General features: G+C 48.2%; 1 protein-coding gene and 3 non-coding genes across 7 annotated transcripts; 1 reads left to right on the forward strand and 3 right to left on the reverse strand.

Annotated features, from left to right (window-relative positions):
* LOC121343302 (mitotic-spindle organizing protein 2B-like) lies at positions 1-7,808 on the forward strand. Of its 4 annotated transcripts, none has more exons than XR_005953685.1 (5): positions 1-220; positions 308-450; positions 1,910-3,524; positions 5,733-5,834; positions 7,538-7,664. XR_005953685.1 is itself a non-coding variant. In XM_041418299.1 (3 exons), exons 1-3 carry the CDS (start codon positions 75-77, stop codon positions 7,696-7,698), a joined length of 450 nt encoding a protein of 149 aa, XP_041274233.1. In that variant the 5' UTR covers positions 5-74; the 3' UTR covers positions 7,699-7,808. The 4 variants fall into 4 exon arrangements, 1 of the variants encoding a protein (XP_041274233.1); XR_005953687.1 differs by having other exon boundaries at positions 3-220; positions 1,931-3,524; XR_005953686.1 differs by lacking the exon at positions 5,733-5,834 and having other exon boundaries at positions 7,538-7,675.
* Positions 7,809-10,288: 2,480 nt separating this feature from the next.
* On the reverse strand, positions 10,289-10,362 carry TRNAI-AAU. Its single transcript has one exon. It is a non-coding gene; the product is annotated as a tRNA-Ile (tRNA).
* Positions 10,363-10,443: 81 nt separating this feature from the next.
* Positions 10,444-10,515, reverse strand: TRNAM-CAU. The gene has a single exon. It is a non-coding gene; the product is annotated as a tRNA-Met (tRNA).
* Positions 10,516-12,909: 2,394 nt separating this feature from the next.
* TRNAG-UCC lies at positions 12,910-12,981 on the reverse strand. The gene has a single exon. It is a non-coding gene; the product is annotated as a tRNA-Gly (tRNA).
* Positions 12,982-16,351: the final 3,370 nt, after the last annotated feature.

Raw genomic sequence — 16,351 nt, forward strand, 5'->3', positions numbered from 1 at the left:
GCCGGCCGCGCCGGGAACGGCGGGGGCGGGGCCGCTGGTGTGAGCAGGCCCGGCCGGCGCGGGGCCGCGCAGCCATGTCGGAGGGGACGGCGGGAATGGCGGCACCGGCGGCGATGGCGGAGGCGCGGCTGCGGCGGAAGCAGCTGCTGAGCGCGGAGGAGGCGGAGCTGTTCGAACTGGCGCAGGCGGCGGGCAGTGGGCTGGACCCGGAGGTGTTCCGGTGAGCGGTGGGCGCGCCCCCGCGGGAGCCGCCGGTGAGGCCGGAGCCCCTCTGACGGGTGCTCCCGGTGCCGGTGTTCCCCCGCAGGGTGCTGCTGGACCTGCTGCGCATGAACGTGGCGCCGCTCGCCGTGTTCCAGGTGCTGAAGTCGATGTGCGCCGGGCAGCGGCTCCCGCCGGCGGCCGAGAGCGGCCCCGCCGCGCCGGCGCCGATCCCCGCCGACGGCCGAGGTACGCGGCGGGCGGAGCGGGGCGGGCGGGGGGGCGGCCCGGCCCGGGGGGCCCGCTCCGTGTGAGCCCCGGGGGCGGCCCGGCCCGGGGGGCCCGCTCCGTGTGAGCCCCGGCCCGAGCCCCGTTTGTCTTAATGTTGGTGGTTTTTGGGCAGCGAGGGGCTGGGGAGAGGTTGCTGCAGTACTTGTGCTGCGTTTTGTAGCCTCCTGGCTCTGCTCGCCAAGCCCTTAACAGAAAAAAAACACCTTAATCTACGGTATTATTCAGTGCTGCTTTGTTTGTATATAACTCAAAAAAAGTTAAAGTTCCCGGGCCGTGAGGAATCCCTGGAGAAGAGGAAAGCTGTGTTGCTGCCTTTCCTCAATCCCCATGTGCGTAGTGGCTTCTAACACTCATCCAGCGGTTTCCATCCTCTAGAGATGGTATTTGTGTGGGAAGATGAAGTAGAAGGCTGTGGGGGACTAAAGCTAAAGCAGTTGCTGCTTTTGAATGCATTTATCTCTCCTTAATACTCTAATGTCCGTGGACAGTAACAGCCATAGCCCTGAACTTGTGCCATATATATATATATAAAATTTTATTTTATTCCTAAGCAGTTCTAATAAAATTTCTGTTTACTCGCCAAAGTGACTTTTGGCTCACCAACTCTGTGGATTACTTCCAAAAGGTTTAAAAATAAGTAACTAAAATAAGCCTACTGTCATTAAGCCTGGATTCACAGTGGAAAAGTAAATTTCTCTTGTGGTAAATATTTCTGGTATTAGTTTGGCTTTCAGTGGCCAGTTTGGCCAATTGCTGCCTTATTTCCCAAGGTTAAAATATGTCCTTGGTGCAAGTTAATGCACTGGAATTGCTGAAACAGGAAGATTGTGCCCATCAAGCCACATTTTTGCTGCAGATGTGATGAGATATTAAATGCTAAGCTTGGATTTGCCCTTTTTGCAAACTGTTGTTTGGTAACGGCAATGAAGAGGCCCTTGGGCCTCCTCTTTCTTTTCACATTCATCCTTGACCAAATTCCAATGAACAGCACTTCTGTACCTTGTCAGAAGGCTTGGTCTTCCCAGGTGTGTCAGATTTTTTGTTTTCTGTAAGCTTGTGTTAAATAGAGCCCTAACTCACTTGGAATGAAAGCTTCTCTTTTTGGTTTCTGCCAGCCCAGGTGACTTTGCTGTCACACAGCACCCACTGACATCTGCTAATTCCTTTGTGAATAAAATTGTCATTGAAAAGCTAATGCTCAGAAGATGCTTTAGGCAGAATTTAAACTCAGCAGGGGCTTATCACAAGTTTAGGCCTGTGTTTTTATTTCTGTGAGTGTAAGAAGTGCTGCTAAGATCCTGTTAGTATGAAGGATGAATTTTGTCCAGTCCTCCTTGTAAGGATCACAGAATCACAGAATGGTTTGGGTTGGAAGGGACCTTAAAGCTCATCGGTTGCTGTTCCCTGCCATGGTCAGGGACACATTCCACTATCCCAGGTTGCTCCAAGCTCCATTCAGCCTGGCCTTGGACACTTCCAGGGATGGGGCAGCTACAGCCAGTCTGTTCCAGGGCCTCACCACGCTCATAGAGAAGAATTTCTTTCCAATACCTGATTTAAACTTACCATCCTTCAACTTGAAAAAGAATCACTTGTCTTTCACTGAGCTTTCTCATTCTGGGCACAGTCCCAAGTCCATCCTTCAGGAGTTGGGTAAGTGTCAATAGGGTGTCTGGGGTGGCCTCTGGCTGGATCTGTTCTGCAGGACTGTTGGGTTTGCCTTGCCTTGCCTTGCCTCCTTTCCCTTTAGGAGCTGCTGTAAAGAGGGGGAGCCAAAGTGCTGCCTGCTGTTTGCTCTGCAATCTCTTGTTGGAAGATGCTGCTTCCATTTAAGAAAAGGATGGTGCAGCTTCCATGCAGGACCAGCCATTTGCTAGGGGAGATGCCTCTTCTGCATTGCTGGGACTTGTTTGTGTGGTTACAGCCCAAGCTCTGTGCTTGTGACAAGAGCAGCGATTGTCCTGCGCAAGCTTCTCCAGCTGCTTGGTGCCTTTCAGCTCAGCCCCGCGCTCAGGAGGCAGACAAGTGGCTCAGGCAATCCTGGTCTCACCCAAGCCTGCTCTGCTCCACTTGTATCAGTCTTGAGATCTGGCTTAGGCTTCCCAGCACATCATGGTGCAGGGAGGCTTTTGGAAACAGCTAAAATAAAGCTGATGCAGCAGTTCTGATCAGCACTATTGCTGGTGGGGGATGCCCTGTAGTGATTTCAGCATTTGTGCTGATGAAGCATCAGGGAGTTCTGTTCCCACAGAACACAGCCATGGCCTTCTATGTTGGCTGGTAACTGAGTCCATGACAGCTGCCTGCAAATTGCTGTGTGTGGGTATTGCAGCATCCATCTGGCATATTTAGCTGGATGCAGATTAATTCAAACTACATTCAAAATGCTCCCTCAGCATTTCATTTGGGAGGGAAAGTGCTGGATTGAAACAGATATCATTTCCCAGGTGTCCATTCTGTGTGTGTGAGGGGGAGGATTCTGTTAAGGACAGTGGTGTTGAGTTTGGCCTAGACTAGACATCTGTGTAATTAAGTATCCCATTTTCTCACATATTTCTGTGCCTTCTGTTTCCATCAGTCAACCCTCAAGTCCCTGCTGGTTCCCCTGCAGTTTTCTACCTCTCTATACACATGGATATATCAGTGCCCTGCTCTTTTTTTAGGCTGATGAATAGTCTTTGATGCTTCTCTCACTCTTTGCACTCCAACCTCTTTTTTCATATTCCCCACTTCCCCAGAAAGAGTTTCTTCCCATAAAATTACTTCCCAAAGCTTTGCCCCAGCTAATTTCTCCTTCTGAATGTGTTGTTAACATGAGCTTGCTTTTCAAAACCTGTCTCTTTTGTGGGGCTATCACTTGGTGTGTGTATTTTAGGGCTGCAAGGAGCTAATTGGCACAGGAAGAAAGGAGTTGTGCATAGCAGGGGTCAGGGAATGTTGTCATGCCCAGGGAAACTCTCACAAACTCCAGTGCCTGTTGGAAAAAACACTGAGCCCATCACCAGCCATGGGCTCTGTCAGAGGTTCACATGGTGAGTTTTTATGGTCTGTGTGGAAAAATATTCTGTGAACAATCACAAGTCCTTTTCTGCCCCTGCGTTTTAACCACTTAATTCCTGTGTAAATACTTAGATACAGTCAAGGCCTCAGAATTGTAAGTGGTGCTGTTCAGTTGTTTCATAAATATTCCTCAGTGTATAACACAGCTTGTTGCCAACTATGTCCTTCTTGTGTGTTCTGCTTGCCATCTTTGTGGTTTCTTTATCCTTCCGTGTTTATCCCTTTTTCTCACTTGTTTCTTTCCCTTTGTGCAGTCTGTGTTTAGCTGTGACCAGCCTCATGGATGGTGACTGTCAGCACTCTTGGGTGCTGCTGGCTGGCCGTGCCAGCTGCTTTGCATTACTCTTCCACTCAGCCTTGACTTATCTCAGGATTCAACTTGAGGTGGGATTTGCAGTGTAGACTTCTGTATTAAGGAGATAAGGACAATGCTGACAATGTGAATTCTGTGTAAGGCTCTAATATGGCAGAGGGAATCCCCTGGGATGGAGATTCAAAGGATTTATCTTACATTTATTTAATCTGGGGTTTATACATCATACAGTGAATTTTCCTGTGGGTTGTACTGGCTATTATGCTTTAATTGTAAATTAAATATCCCCATGGAGTCTGAGTGGTGGTGATGTGTGCCTTGCACCTGAAAATATTCCCAGACGCTTCATGGTCTGCATGTCTTCTCTGAAAAAAGATCTGTAGAGTGACCTATTGGTGACTTATAGAGGACTAGTTAAAGGACTTACAGAATCCTGATCATGGTTTTCTTACTTAGTTGCTTATACTTGGGTTTTTTCCAGCAATTTTTTTTCTTATCAATACCACTCCAATGAGTGGATTTCCTACAGTCACCGAGCAGCAGTCAGGTTGCCTTCTGGATCTTACCCTGCAACTCTCACTCCCCCCCAGCCTTTCCTACCATAAACAATAAGAGTTTAAACCTTTTGAATGAGAGGCCTTGATTTGTGTTTTGTGTAATGATGGACATGGTAAATACATGGGACAAGTTCTGTGCACAGAGAATTCCTGATGTGAAGTTGTTGCTGTTCCTTTCCCTTCCTCCCAGGCTCACATTCCAAAATTAATATTTTTTCTGTATTGTAGGCAACCAACTAGCTTCAATTTATAGGCCTCTATTATCTTCTGGTACAGAAATTATCAATATATCAGTTATTTTAGAACTGACTAAAAATTTCTCAGCTGTACTTTGCTGAAATTGCCTTGGTTAAAAGTTCCTGTACCTTTCCCCTCCCAGGAGGTATTAATAAATGTTGAACCTCTCAAAGTTATCTTCTGGTACAGAAATTATCATTATGTCAGTTATTTTAGAACTGACAAAAAATTTCTCAGCTGTACTGTGCTTTCTTGGATGGCTGAAATTGCCATCCAAGCAAGCACAGTACAGCTGTGAAAGTTCCTGTACCTTTCCCCTCCCAGGAGGTATTAATAAATGTTGAACCTCTCAAAATACAGGTGATGGGTAGGGAAGTAGTCTTTCCTGCTTCAGCAGAAACAGCAGACAAACAGCTTTTATTTGTTCTTCCTTATCCCAGGAATAAATTGCAGAAAGTCTGGGCTGAAATACTGACAACCTGCTGTGGCTCTAGTCCCAGAAGAGTAGGTGGCCATGGAGGTCTCTCTCCTGTCACGCTTTTCCTGCAGGAGGTTTGCAGGGTTACCTGAGGCTGTGAGCTTTCCTCTCTGCTGGACATCGAGCTAAATGCTGCACTGGCATAATTTTTTCAATATGTCTTTTCAGGCTGATTATCAAGCTTTTTTCCCCCCTCTTTTTCATGCTGTGCAAGACAAGACCTGACAGAAGGCAAAGGATTTAGAGGAATACTGTAAATGTGTGGTTTTGTTGCACAGTAATGAGATACAAGTTTGAATTATAACTCTGAGTGACAATTCATTTTTCCCCTCCACCCTATCAAAGAAACACTCAAAAAATCAGACTCAATAGAGCTCTCAGAGAAAAGTGAGGGACACTGCATGGGTGTAACATGAGAGGGTGAGTGAATGGCTTTTGTGGGTGCCTAGCATCTGGCCAGTGTCAAACCATGACAGTGACCAAGGAAATATCAGTGAAATCCTTTTGTTCCTCTTTAGCACTTGAATTACAGAGAGTTTATGTTCATTGAGCTGCTTTTGTGCTTTGTGGTAATTGAATCTGTTATCTCTGATAGTGTAACTGAGAGAAGCACAAACCATGTCTGTCCCTGCACACTTCAGAAGCTGTCCTTGTCTGGTACATGGGTCTGCACAGGCTGCTTCCAAAAATATTCTGGGTATTTATGCAGTTTAACTGATTTGTTTTACTGTGATTCCAAGGCTAGGGGGGTGGAGGGTGTGTGCTTCAGACAAATGACTCTTTCTCCCCATGTTGTTTTGGTCGAGTCAGAACATCAAGGGCCCAACTCCAGTAGTGCTTTAGGGTGCCAGTGTGTGTGTGCACACAGCTGGAGTTGTAGGTGGGTTCAGGACCTGCCCTCCAGCAGACAGATGCATGTGAGAAGGAGGAGGACATTGGGGACATGTCTAGGGTTGCTAAAAGCATCATGGTGAATAATGCTTTTATTCCTGCCAGTTTTTCTCTCAAATACTGTGAGATCATGTCTTACCTTTGCACAGTGTGTTTGTTTTCATCAACAGCACTTGCTTTAGGGAAGCTGCTGAAAGTGCCTGAGCTACAGCACAGCTGGCAAGGCTGGTTGGCTGACCTGGGATGGTGACTGCTGGCACATCACTGCCATGCTTGACAAGAAGAGAGTTTTTCAAGAGCACCTGACTTGGCTGGGATAAGTGAATGGATTTTTGTGCCACCCAAATTTTATGGATTAATAAAGGCCACCTGCTCCTACTTGAAAGTTTTTAGATTGTCTTTCTGGTGCATCAAGGTGTTAACTGGTAGCATTTGATGTGAGTCCTGTTCCCAGACAGCTGCTCCAAGGAGACAGGATGGTCTGGTGAGTAACTGTGGACTGTCCATAGCTCACATGACCCAAGATAATGTCCATGGATACTCTGGAGTGTAGAGCAGCTGTTGATATGGTGCAGGTTGAACTCTGAATAGTTGCCAAAATGTCACTCTTCATTTTAATTGCATGCATGTAACTACAGCCCGCTGTATTCCTGTTTTGTTTCCTCATTGCTGTTACTCATTTTTATGATGCTTCATGGAGGTTGCCATCCTTAGTAAATGCTGTACATCATGTTCCTTTTATTCTCTTTCCTAAAATGACTCCTTCTTCTCACCTGAGGGAGTGGCAGGAAAAGTCATTGTCCCTCATCCCCTCCTGACATGCCTCCTGTCAGCAACAGTGAGTCTGTCATTCTCTCCTCTGACAGGATCCTGTTGCCCCTTGCCTCCCTCAGTTTCTATCTTTGTACCCACTGCTGCTCCCTGCTCACACTCTGCCTCTTAGAGCCCATCAGCTGTGCCTCCAGGAGGGGAACTCTCACCTCCTGAACTCAGTAAGAACATCTGGAAGTCCTGTGTAGAAGTCTGAGTTCCTGAAAACCCCAAAAAATGATAGGAAATCCAGATCTCATTGAGTGACAGAAGTGATATGGAGAGAAGTGTGTGTGTGATCTGATGATGTGGCAGCAGTCTCAGACACCGGTGGACACTGGCACATCCTTTCACTTACCCCAGCCCGAGGTGTTGGAAACTCTTGGTGTTCCAGCAGTGCTGTTTGCTATGCTGCTGTTCCTGTGTGCAGTGACTGGAACAAAGTGGCTGGTTACTTTGTAGATTAAACCTCATGAAAATGAAAAATGCTTCTACTGTAACTTCTTTGGGTTTAGTGGCACCAGTACTTGTTGGGCTGAATTCACCAATTTGCTTTCTGCACTGGATGCTGAAGATGTCTGTGAGATCTAATGGAATTTTGCCTCCTGCATGGTTCCTGAGGGAACGCTTGTGGCTAGCTGCTGTGTGGTGATGCTTGGGCTGGGATGTGAAAACTAATGGATGTATTTGTTTATTCAGGGAGAAATAAAACCAGCTCTGCTGTCAGTGGGTCACAGATTCTGGCCGAAAGAAGCAGCCGGGAAGGATCTGCCCAGAGGATGCCCCGACAGCCGAGCGCGAGCCGCGTGCAGAAGGCAGGAACCTCTGGGAAGAGCAGCGGGGGAGGCAACAGTGCCTAAAAAAGGCCTTAGAACAGATGGATTTTGATGCTTGACATGTATATAACTTGTGCTCGTTAAAGCTGCTTGTGTTGTATGTATTAAACTAAAACCATGATTTGTAATACAGGGAACAGAGCTGTTGGTTCTTATTTCCAAAACTTCCTTTGGCCACGCAGGCTCTTTGGAAATGTTCCTGCATTTTGCTTGCCTTGTTTCCCCGTGTGCCTGTTCACAGCATTCCAGCACCTATATCTGAAACCAGACTGATCTCTCCCAAACATAATCCCATGTTCAGCCCTCCCAGTGGTGCTGGTGTGATTATGCATTTACAAAGCATTACTGCCCCCTTTGCCTCAGGAGCCAGGTCAAACGAGGAGGTTGTGCCAGATAAGGGAGGGAACAGCTCCATCACTTAGGACAAGACACATACAAGTACCTAAAACAAGTGAGTGGGTTTCTTGGAGCTCAGGTGTTACCATGCTTGGTTCCAGAGGGTCTCCAGGCAGCAGGGTGCCTCCTAATGGCTCTGGGAGCTCAGAGACTATTGATGAATTCCATGTCCCTAATTAGGAAGAAGTGCCTCCATTTTATGGGAGTTAGATGGTGATTCCTAAACTCAAGATCTGCCTCTCACAGGCCTGCTTCAACAGGTGCTAAAAATGAGATTTGCAAGGTCTGGGTTTCTCCTGCTGTGATCAAATAACAAAGTGTAGCTGCTCCCCTTGGTAAAACTGAGGTGGTGGAGTTCAGAGGCCTGAGGAGAGGTAGCCAGGCACAAGTTATGGTCACAATGCTGGGTGTCAGGAGAGCAAACTTTAGCCTCTCCTGTTTGATCAGTCCAATGGGATCAAGCCCTGGAGGGAGGTGGCACCCAAGGAAGAAGATTGATATTCTAGAATATCAATGCTCAAGAGTGGTTCCACCTGAGAACCCAGAGCTACATCCCATGCCTGAGCTCCAAATACAGTGCTGACATCCCTTCTTGGAGCCATTTCCCTGGCCCTTGTCACCCCCATCCCATGTTCAACCCCTCTCATAAGCTCAGACTTGTTCCCTCCAGGCTCTGCAGGACTGGAGATGCTGCTGGGAGGTGCAGTGACTTGGGGCTTGACTGGGGTGCAACACCTTGGGGCAGGGGATGCCTTCTGTGGCACTTCAGCTCAATATCCTGGGGGCTGTAGGTCCCCTGAGGCTGCCAGGGACACTGGAAGGGACAGGGCAGGATGTGGGGTGTTTTTGAGGGGTTAGGGTCAGCGAGGGCTGCAGGGAACCCTCCTACCCCATGAGGCAGCATTAGGTTATGTGGTTAAAAGCTCATCTCCTGGAATGAAGACAAGCAGGGGGAGGTGGAGTAGCCCTGGGAAACTCCACTGTGCCAGGGATTCCCTGTCCCAGCTGCTCCCAGGGCTCTTGTTGGGCTCAGAGGTGACTCCAGGCAGAGAGTGAATGGGGCCACTCTGCAGGTCACATCTGGTCCCTCACTAGGGGCAAAGGTCACAGTGTGGGGTACAAGGAAAGAGCATTTTCAGGTTGTGACTTATGGGAAGTTCAGGGGAGGAACGAAAAGTGGGGAAAAGGAGGGACCAAGGTGGTTTTGGAGAGCCAAATAAATGTGGGAAAATAGAGGGATGAGGGTATGATGGCCTGGGTGTCTAATGCCCATCTGGCAGTCTGGGATCACAGACAGTCTGTGCCTCCTGAGGTTGCACACTGAGCCTCGCTGGTGGCTGAAAGTGGGGCACATGGACATTTGTCACTCTTAGGTGCTTAATCAGGTGCATGGCAGGACACTGAGTGATGCACTTCCTGTGCAAACCTGGTTCCTGACAATTATTCGCCATTTAAATGGGCATCGTTGACTGTAGCATTGCCAAGGAGGCTTATAAAATCCACAGATAATTTTATGAGATTTGTTTTATAAAGCAGTTAAAGCAGATAAGCAAATCAAACTAATTAAAGCTCTGTCAATATTTGCACAGAGATGTGTGATGTCAAGTGGAATTTGTACTACCTGAGTGACTTCAGAATTCTCAAGATTTTAGAAGGGTAACACAGAATGTGCAAACACTCACCACTCACCCAATAAATTGAGGGCTCTCAATCTCACAGAGTGACCTTGGGCAGCGTCCTGACTCAAGGGGGGAGACCCCAACAGCCCTTCTCTCAGGACAACTGACTCCACTGCCTGCCTGCCTGCCCACCAAGGCTCCAGCTGTACCCCAGCTGATTCTTACCTGTCCTTGGATGGCCACAATAGACCTTGCTGGCCGAGGTGTGACCTTCAGCCCCTCCACAGCACCAGGAGGTGCAATGGTTAGTGCTGCACACCTGAATCCAGCCATGGCACGGCTGAGGTCAGTCCCAGGTCTGGAGGGCTGCTGGAGATGGTGCACCTGCCACGAGCACCCCATGCAGTTTATCCTTAACTGGAATGAACAGATGCAAAAGGAGGAGTAGGGAAAACACGGGGAGGGCCTAGAAGCTCTCTCAGTGGACCACCTGCCAGGGCTGAGCAGCACGGGTAGGATCCCTGTCTTCCAACAGACTATTTCACTGCACCATCATTGTCAAAATATGGGGAAAAGTTAATGCTCGGGAAAAGCTAGGCTGGCCCGTACGGGGATCGAACCCGCGACCTTGGCGTTATTAGCACCACGCTCTAACCAACTGAGCTAACCGGCCACACTACAAAACGCTTCCCGCCGCCACCTGGTGGCCCGGTGACAGCTCCGCCGCCCGAGAAAACTGAACAAAAAGCCATTCTAGCAGAGGATGGTTTCGATCCATCGACCTCTGGGTTATGGGCCCAGCACGCTTCCGCTGCGCCACTCTGCTAGCTGTCCTGCATCTTCTCCACAAGTACATCTTGTCATCTGTAATCCCGCCCCGGCCCGCGCTCCCGGCGGCGCCAACAGCCTGTGCGGGGTGACGGGGACACCGCAAAACGGGAGACAGCGCATGAACGCACTGTGGCGCCCCACACGCTGTTACAGCTCTGACCTCCTCCCGGGAACCACAGGCTAACTCCTCACTGTGCTGCTGAAAGCATAACAAAGCCCATCTGGTATCTTCTGCTTTTTGGCTTGCCTGCTAGGAGCCACCATTCACCTGTGGTATACAACCACCCGTCCATCAGATTTTAGGAAAACAGACAAGAGTCTTATGGGGAACATATAAGAAGCCAGGAGTGTGGATTTTTGCAGAAGTTTCTCACAAATTCAGGAGCATGGTTCCCCAAACAGCTGTCAGTGGGAGATACAAAGATTTTGGAAAAAAACCTTGATGAGAGCATAAAGCCTGGGACTGGGGCTACTCAGCACATCACACACCTTGTGTCTGCCTTGGATAGCACCACTGTGTTCACGGCAACCCTGTGGCAGCAGAAAAAGAGGATGTGCTGTCAGCACTGCAATGTGATTCATTTTGAGGAGAAGCTGAGGATGTCACCCATGTGCTTACCCTTGCTCTAGTTCTGCATTTCTATACATACAACTGGTTGTTCTAGTTTTTGCTTTTTTTGTAAAAATGAAACAACGAACACATGCAGTTCCTCTTCATATTGTGATTATTTTGGGGGCTTTTTGCAATAGCTGTGAACCATTGCTCCATCATCCTCTCTTGAGTCTCCAGGGCTCCTGGCCTCTGCTTTCTCTTCAGAGGATTCCTGCAAGGTGTGGTGCATGTATGTGCTTGCCTGGGTGTGGGTGGAAGTGTTTTGATTGGCCATACAGATGTATTCCCTAAAGCATCTGGCTGGCAGTTTACAGGACAAAAGTGCATAAGCTAATTAAGAATTATTATTTTTCAAATCTTCATGCTCAGTCTGAGCATGCAGAAATGCAGTTATGATAGCCAAAGCTAAATGGAATTGCATCTGGTCAGGGATGTCAAAGACAACAAGGAGGGTTTCTGTAAGTACCCACATGACAAAAGCCACACACAACCCACTGGTGAATGAGCAGGAGAACTTGGTGAGGCAGGACATGGAAAAGGTTGATACACTGAATGACTCCTTTGCCTTGGTCTTCACTAGCAAACCAAGCTTCAGGAATCCCAGGCCCGAGAGGTCAGAGGGACTCTGGGGTAAGGATGGTGCATCCTTGGTGAAAGAAGATTAGGTCAGGGAATAACAGAAATACGTAACTTATATAATCAAAGAATTACAGAAACATGGAATGGTTTGGGTTGGAAGGGACCTTAAAGATTATCTAGTTCCAAACCCCCTGTCCATGAACGTTCCCATGAGTGCTGACAGCACAGGCTGATGTCATTGTCAGGCCATTTTCAATACTATGATCATGGTGACAGGGAGAGATGCCTGAGGACTAAAACAAAGCAAAAGACTCCTGAAAAGTCCTGAAAAGGGTAAGAGGACCCAGAGAGCTACAGGCTGGTCAGCCTCACCTTGGTCCCTAGGAAAGTGAGGGAGTATCTAAATTGCAAGCAGCCCCAATAAGAACAGCAGCCCTACATAAAGGTTGGTGATATAGAGTGTCTGAGACATGCAGTCATGATTGTTAACCAGGTCATTCCAAATGAAATTCCCACATGTACCACAGTTTGTATTCAAGAAAGAGCCCTACATATGAAATTACTGTGTATTATGAACACAGACATTCATTGTATGTACCAGCATCCCCTCTGAAGGGGAATGACAAAGCATTTGTCATTTGTCAAAGCTGGCGCTGCAGAGATGGAAAAGGTGGAGGATGGAGAGCAATTTCACCCCAATGTTACATCTAGACATTTTATAAAAAACAGGCCTCCTCCCACTGTACCCCCAAACTGCATAACTGGCCTCATGAAGTGCAGTTCCTGCCTGGGTCCCCACCTAGGCACTGTCAGTCTTCATCATTACCACGGCACAGCAGCAGCTTCTCTTGCCAGGTGCAACAGCTGCAGCAGTAACCCTGAAAATCCCTCTCATCTGGCTCCTGTACCAACAGTGAGGAGCCCAGCCCAGAGCCACCTCAGCAGGAAAAATACACTGCTGAGATCAGTGTCCTCCGGGGTCCCAAGAGCTGATGCTGTATGAACATTCTTCATCACCCTCCTCTGAATCCCTGGAAAGGGTACTAGGGAGAACCAGGCACGAGAAGGAACCCGTCCCTCTAAACTGGGTGTATCAAGGCAGGGAACCGAGGACCAGACTAGAAACTGTGGTTTGTCATCCAAAGCTCGTGGCCTCTGTACACCATTCAGGAGCAGGTGAGGAAACAAAATGTATTTTGCGTTGGCCGGGAATCGAACCCGGGTCAACTGCTTGGAAGGCAGCTATGCTCACCACTATACCACCAACGCAGTTGTGTGGGGCTCTGGTGCCTGCTCCTGCAGGTCACATTCCAGCCAGCTCAGGCACAGCCCAGCTCCTTCCATTTCTATGTGCACTGCTACAAGCTGCCACAGAGTAAGGGTGTTCCTGTGGGTAAGATATTGGCTGGAAAACTCAAGCTAGAGAAGATCAGCACCAGGGAGTGCCCAGGTTTAGAGCAGAACCCTGGACAGATCAGGATTGAGCTGCAGGCCCAGAATGCAGTCTGGGAGAGATGGATCTGGGTGTCCAGCACCAATCTCCAGCCCTGAGCACCCAGAGAAGAAAAGGATCAGACAGTTCCCTTGTTTATATGGGTGCTGGTGGTGCTTTAGGGGACGCTGGTGACAGCATCACTCCCCACACACATTGTGCCAGTGTAGGTGCATTTGTGAGTCCAGAACTGTGGTGGGATAAGCACAGTCAACTGCTCACCCAGCTGCTCACTCCTGCTCCACCTTCTGTGAATGAGAAGCATAGAAAATAAGATGAGAATTCTACCAGGACAAAATAAGCACCGGGACATGGCTTTGCAAACACTATTGCAAAGCAGACTCAACTTGAGGAAATTAATGTTTGGCCAATTGAAAAAGGTTCACATAGTGAGTAACAAGAAAAACCCAAACAAACATTAACCACAACGTTTCCTTGCTCTTATCCAGGATCAGCTTGTCTGCTTCACTCAACATTCTTGTAACCAAAGCATTATGGCATTATGGATTGTCTCTCTGCTCTTCCTCACCCTTCTTTCTTTTCTCCTCTCTCTGTCTGGCATTGTCTACCCTCTCTTCATTATGCTTTCATGGAGCTCTTCCTGACCCTTCTTTCTATCCGACTCCTCTCTCTATCTGGCATTGTCTACCCTCTCTTCATTATGCTTTCATGGAGGCCACAAACCCCTGATAGCTCAGAAGTCTGACATGGAGATGGAACCATCTGTGTGCAGCACATGGCAGCCCATTACCTCTTCCCACAGAAACCACCCTGCAGCATTCCGTATCACCTCCAGTCCGAACACCCAGCCACCACTAGCCAGTACAGTGTCCATGGCAACGCCTGCTTGGCCCAGATCCTGGATCACCCTATAAATGGTCACAGCAGCAAACAGATTAGAAGAAAGAATGGTTCCAGGTCTTTGGGAAGCTGGGGACTGAGCTGCCTGCAGGGAATTGAGGAAGATCTGTGTGCCCGTGATACACAGGGCTTGGTGGAGGAAGCTGTGCTGCTGCTCCACAGCCACCCGTGGGCCATGCCAGCTAGCAGGGGCAGGGGGCAGAGGATGTCCTGACACTTTGTCTCCTGGCACATTTCTCAGTCTGAACTGCAGATGGAAATGCTTCACTTTAGTGATGGACCTTGCCACCTTGAGAGAATGTGATGATTATATATATATATATATATATATATATATATATATAGTTGAAATCACTAGTGCATTTTGTTTAACTTAGAGAGTGCAAAGGGAAGATGAAGGCTAGCACTGTCTTTTTGTTGTTGGACATTTCCTTTGGGAATATCTGCTGGACTTTTGCAAGGGGTTTGTGATGTGCAAGAGTGAGAGGGTAAGATAGTGCATGTAGCTTGAGGGAAAGCAGACATCTCCACGGAGCTGGATGCAGTTCAGTGGGTGTTAGTTACATGTTGAGCAGCGGATCACACAAGAAAACATTCTAAAAGAAAGATGCTGTGCTGGAATTACCTTTTCTTTTGTAACCTATAAGCTGTGCACAGTTAACAATGAAACGATTCCTCTTTTGCCAGTACATGCAGGATCATATTCTGTCAGTCACCAAGAGCCAGGATCCATAGAAGAGCTCTTCCACAAAACTGCTCCTCCACAAATGGCTGGACCAGAAAAGCGCTTGGCTTTTTCCTGGGCACTGTCAGCGCTCATGAAAACAACCAGACGATGGCGGTGTCGACTCGCAAAAGAAGGAAACGCACCGAGCCCAGATCGAAACGACCCTGAGGGCAGAGCTAAGCGACAAACATCTCAGGCTCTCAAATCATCCTAGTCAGGGCAAAAAAGGTCTCACTGATCTTCCACTTCAAAGTGCAAACTCTTCTCTGCACCACATTTAAAAGACAACACAAACTCCTTTGCCCTAACAAATCTTTTCACTCTCACAGAGTCTGGGCACAAGCTTGAAAACATCCGTCAAAACCAGAGCTCACAGATGTCAGCTGAGAAATCTCTTGCTGCCTACAGTTTCAACGGCACCCGTCAAACTATCAGCACGCATCCTGCTATCGGCACTCTCCTTCCCAGCTCTAGGTACCATCTTAACCTTTCAGTCTCAGAGTCAGGATCCAAACGGCACAGCACCAGGGACTGCTCACACACTAAAGCTACCAGGACAAAATCTCAGCAGTGTGCTGTTTCCATTTCCACTTGAACGGCTCAACAGCTCTAACCCAGAGAGCTGCCTATTGGGAAAAGCCTTTATATTCCCAATGTGTGCATCCGAACTTGCTTTCTTTCCCAAAGACAGGAACTACAAGCCCATCTCAAAAGAAATGGCATCCCCTCCCCCAAAATACAAAACATCTAGGGACTGACCCCATACAAAAGGTGGCAGAACAGCATTACTGGGCATTACTTGCCCAGGGCACTAGATCAGCTGCACAGCAAGCCTCAGGGTAGCTGCTTACCTTGTTTGAAAGATGTATGCTATGAGAATTTCAACAAGGCCACCTCTGAGATGTGGATACCATAGGCCAAACTGAACCTATCAGGAGACCACCTTCCAAAGATGCACACCAACTCCATCCCTGTACAAACTGAGGCAAGTGCTTCCACACCGAATATGCCAGGACAGAAATTGGTTACCTCCCTTGACCTCCACTGGGCAGTTTGTTATCTGCACCTCCAACAGCGAGGCTATGTGTTTTTCCTTCTCATGAAAAAACGTGGCCATTCTCATTCAGGAACTCACCAAGCAAAGGCTGCATACCACTTCCAGTAATGCAAGGTCCAGCGTTTGCTCCTACACAGAAGGGGCCAGTGCACAGTTAAAGCAAGGAAGGAGTCCTAGAAAAAGGGATGATGGTCCTGAGATATCTCCAAAGATTCCCTTGGGACAATGTTGAGGTAGTTTGCATGTTCTCCCAGAGGTAATTAAGGACAATCCATGCCCGGGAGGTTGGGCATTATGGACTTGTGGCCAACATGCCTATCACAGGTTACCTCTGAACTGGTCAGGGATATGTTGTGTAGGGTATATTGGACTGTTGTTCTTCCTGCTATCACAGCTTCAGGGAATTCAGTTAGGAATCAAGATATATGATGATCTAATTAGAGAAAAGGAATCAATTGTTGCAGCCCTGGCTGGAGGGAGCACCCAAAAGTAGGGAAAAGAT

Source organism: Onychostruthus taczanowskii, unplaced genomic scaffold, assembly GCF_017590055.1.
Source record: "Onychostruthus taczanowskii isolate IOZ18803 unplaced genomic scaffold, ASM1759005v1 scaffold6, whole genome shotgun sequence".
In the NCBI taxonomy this organism is placed as follows: domain Eukaryota; kingdom Metazoa; phylum Chordata; class Aves; order Passeriformes; family Passeridae; genus Onychostruthus; species Onychostruthus taczanowskii.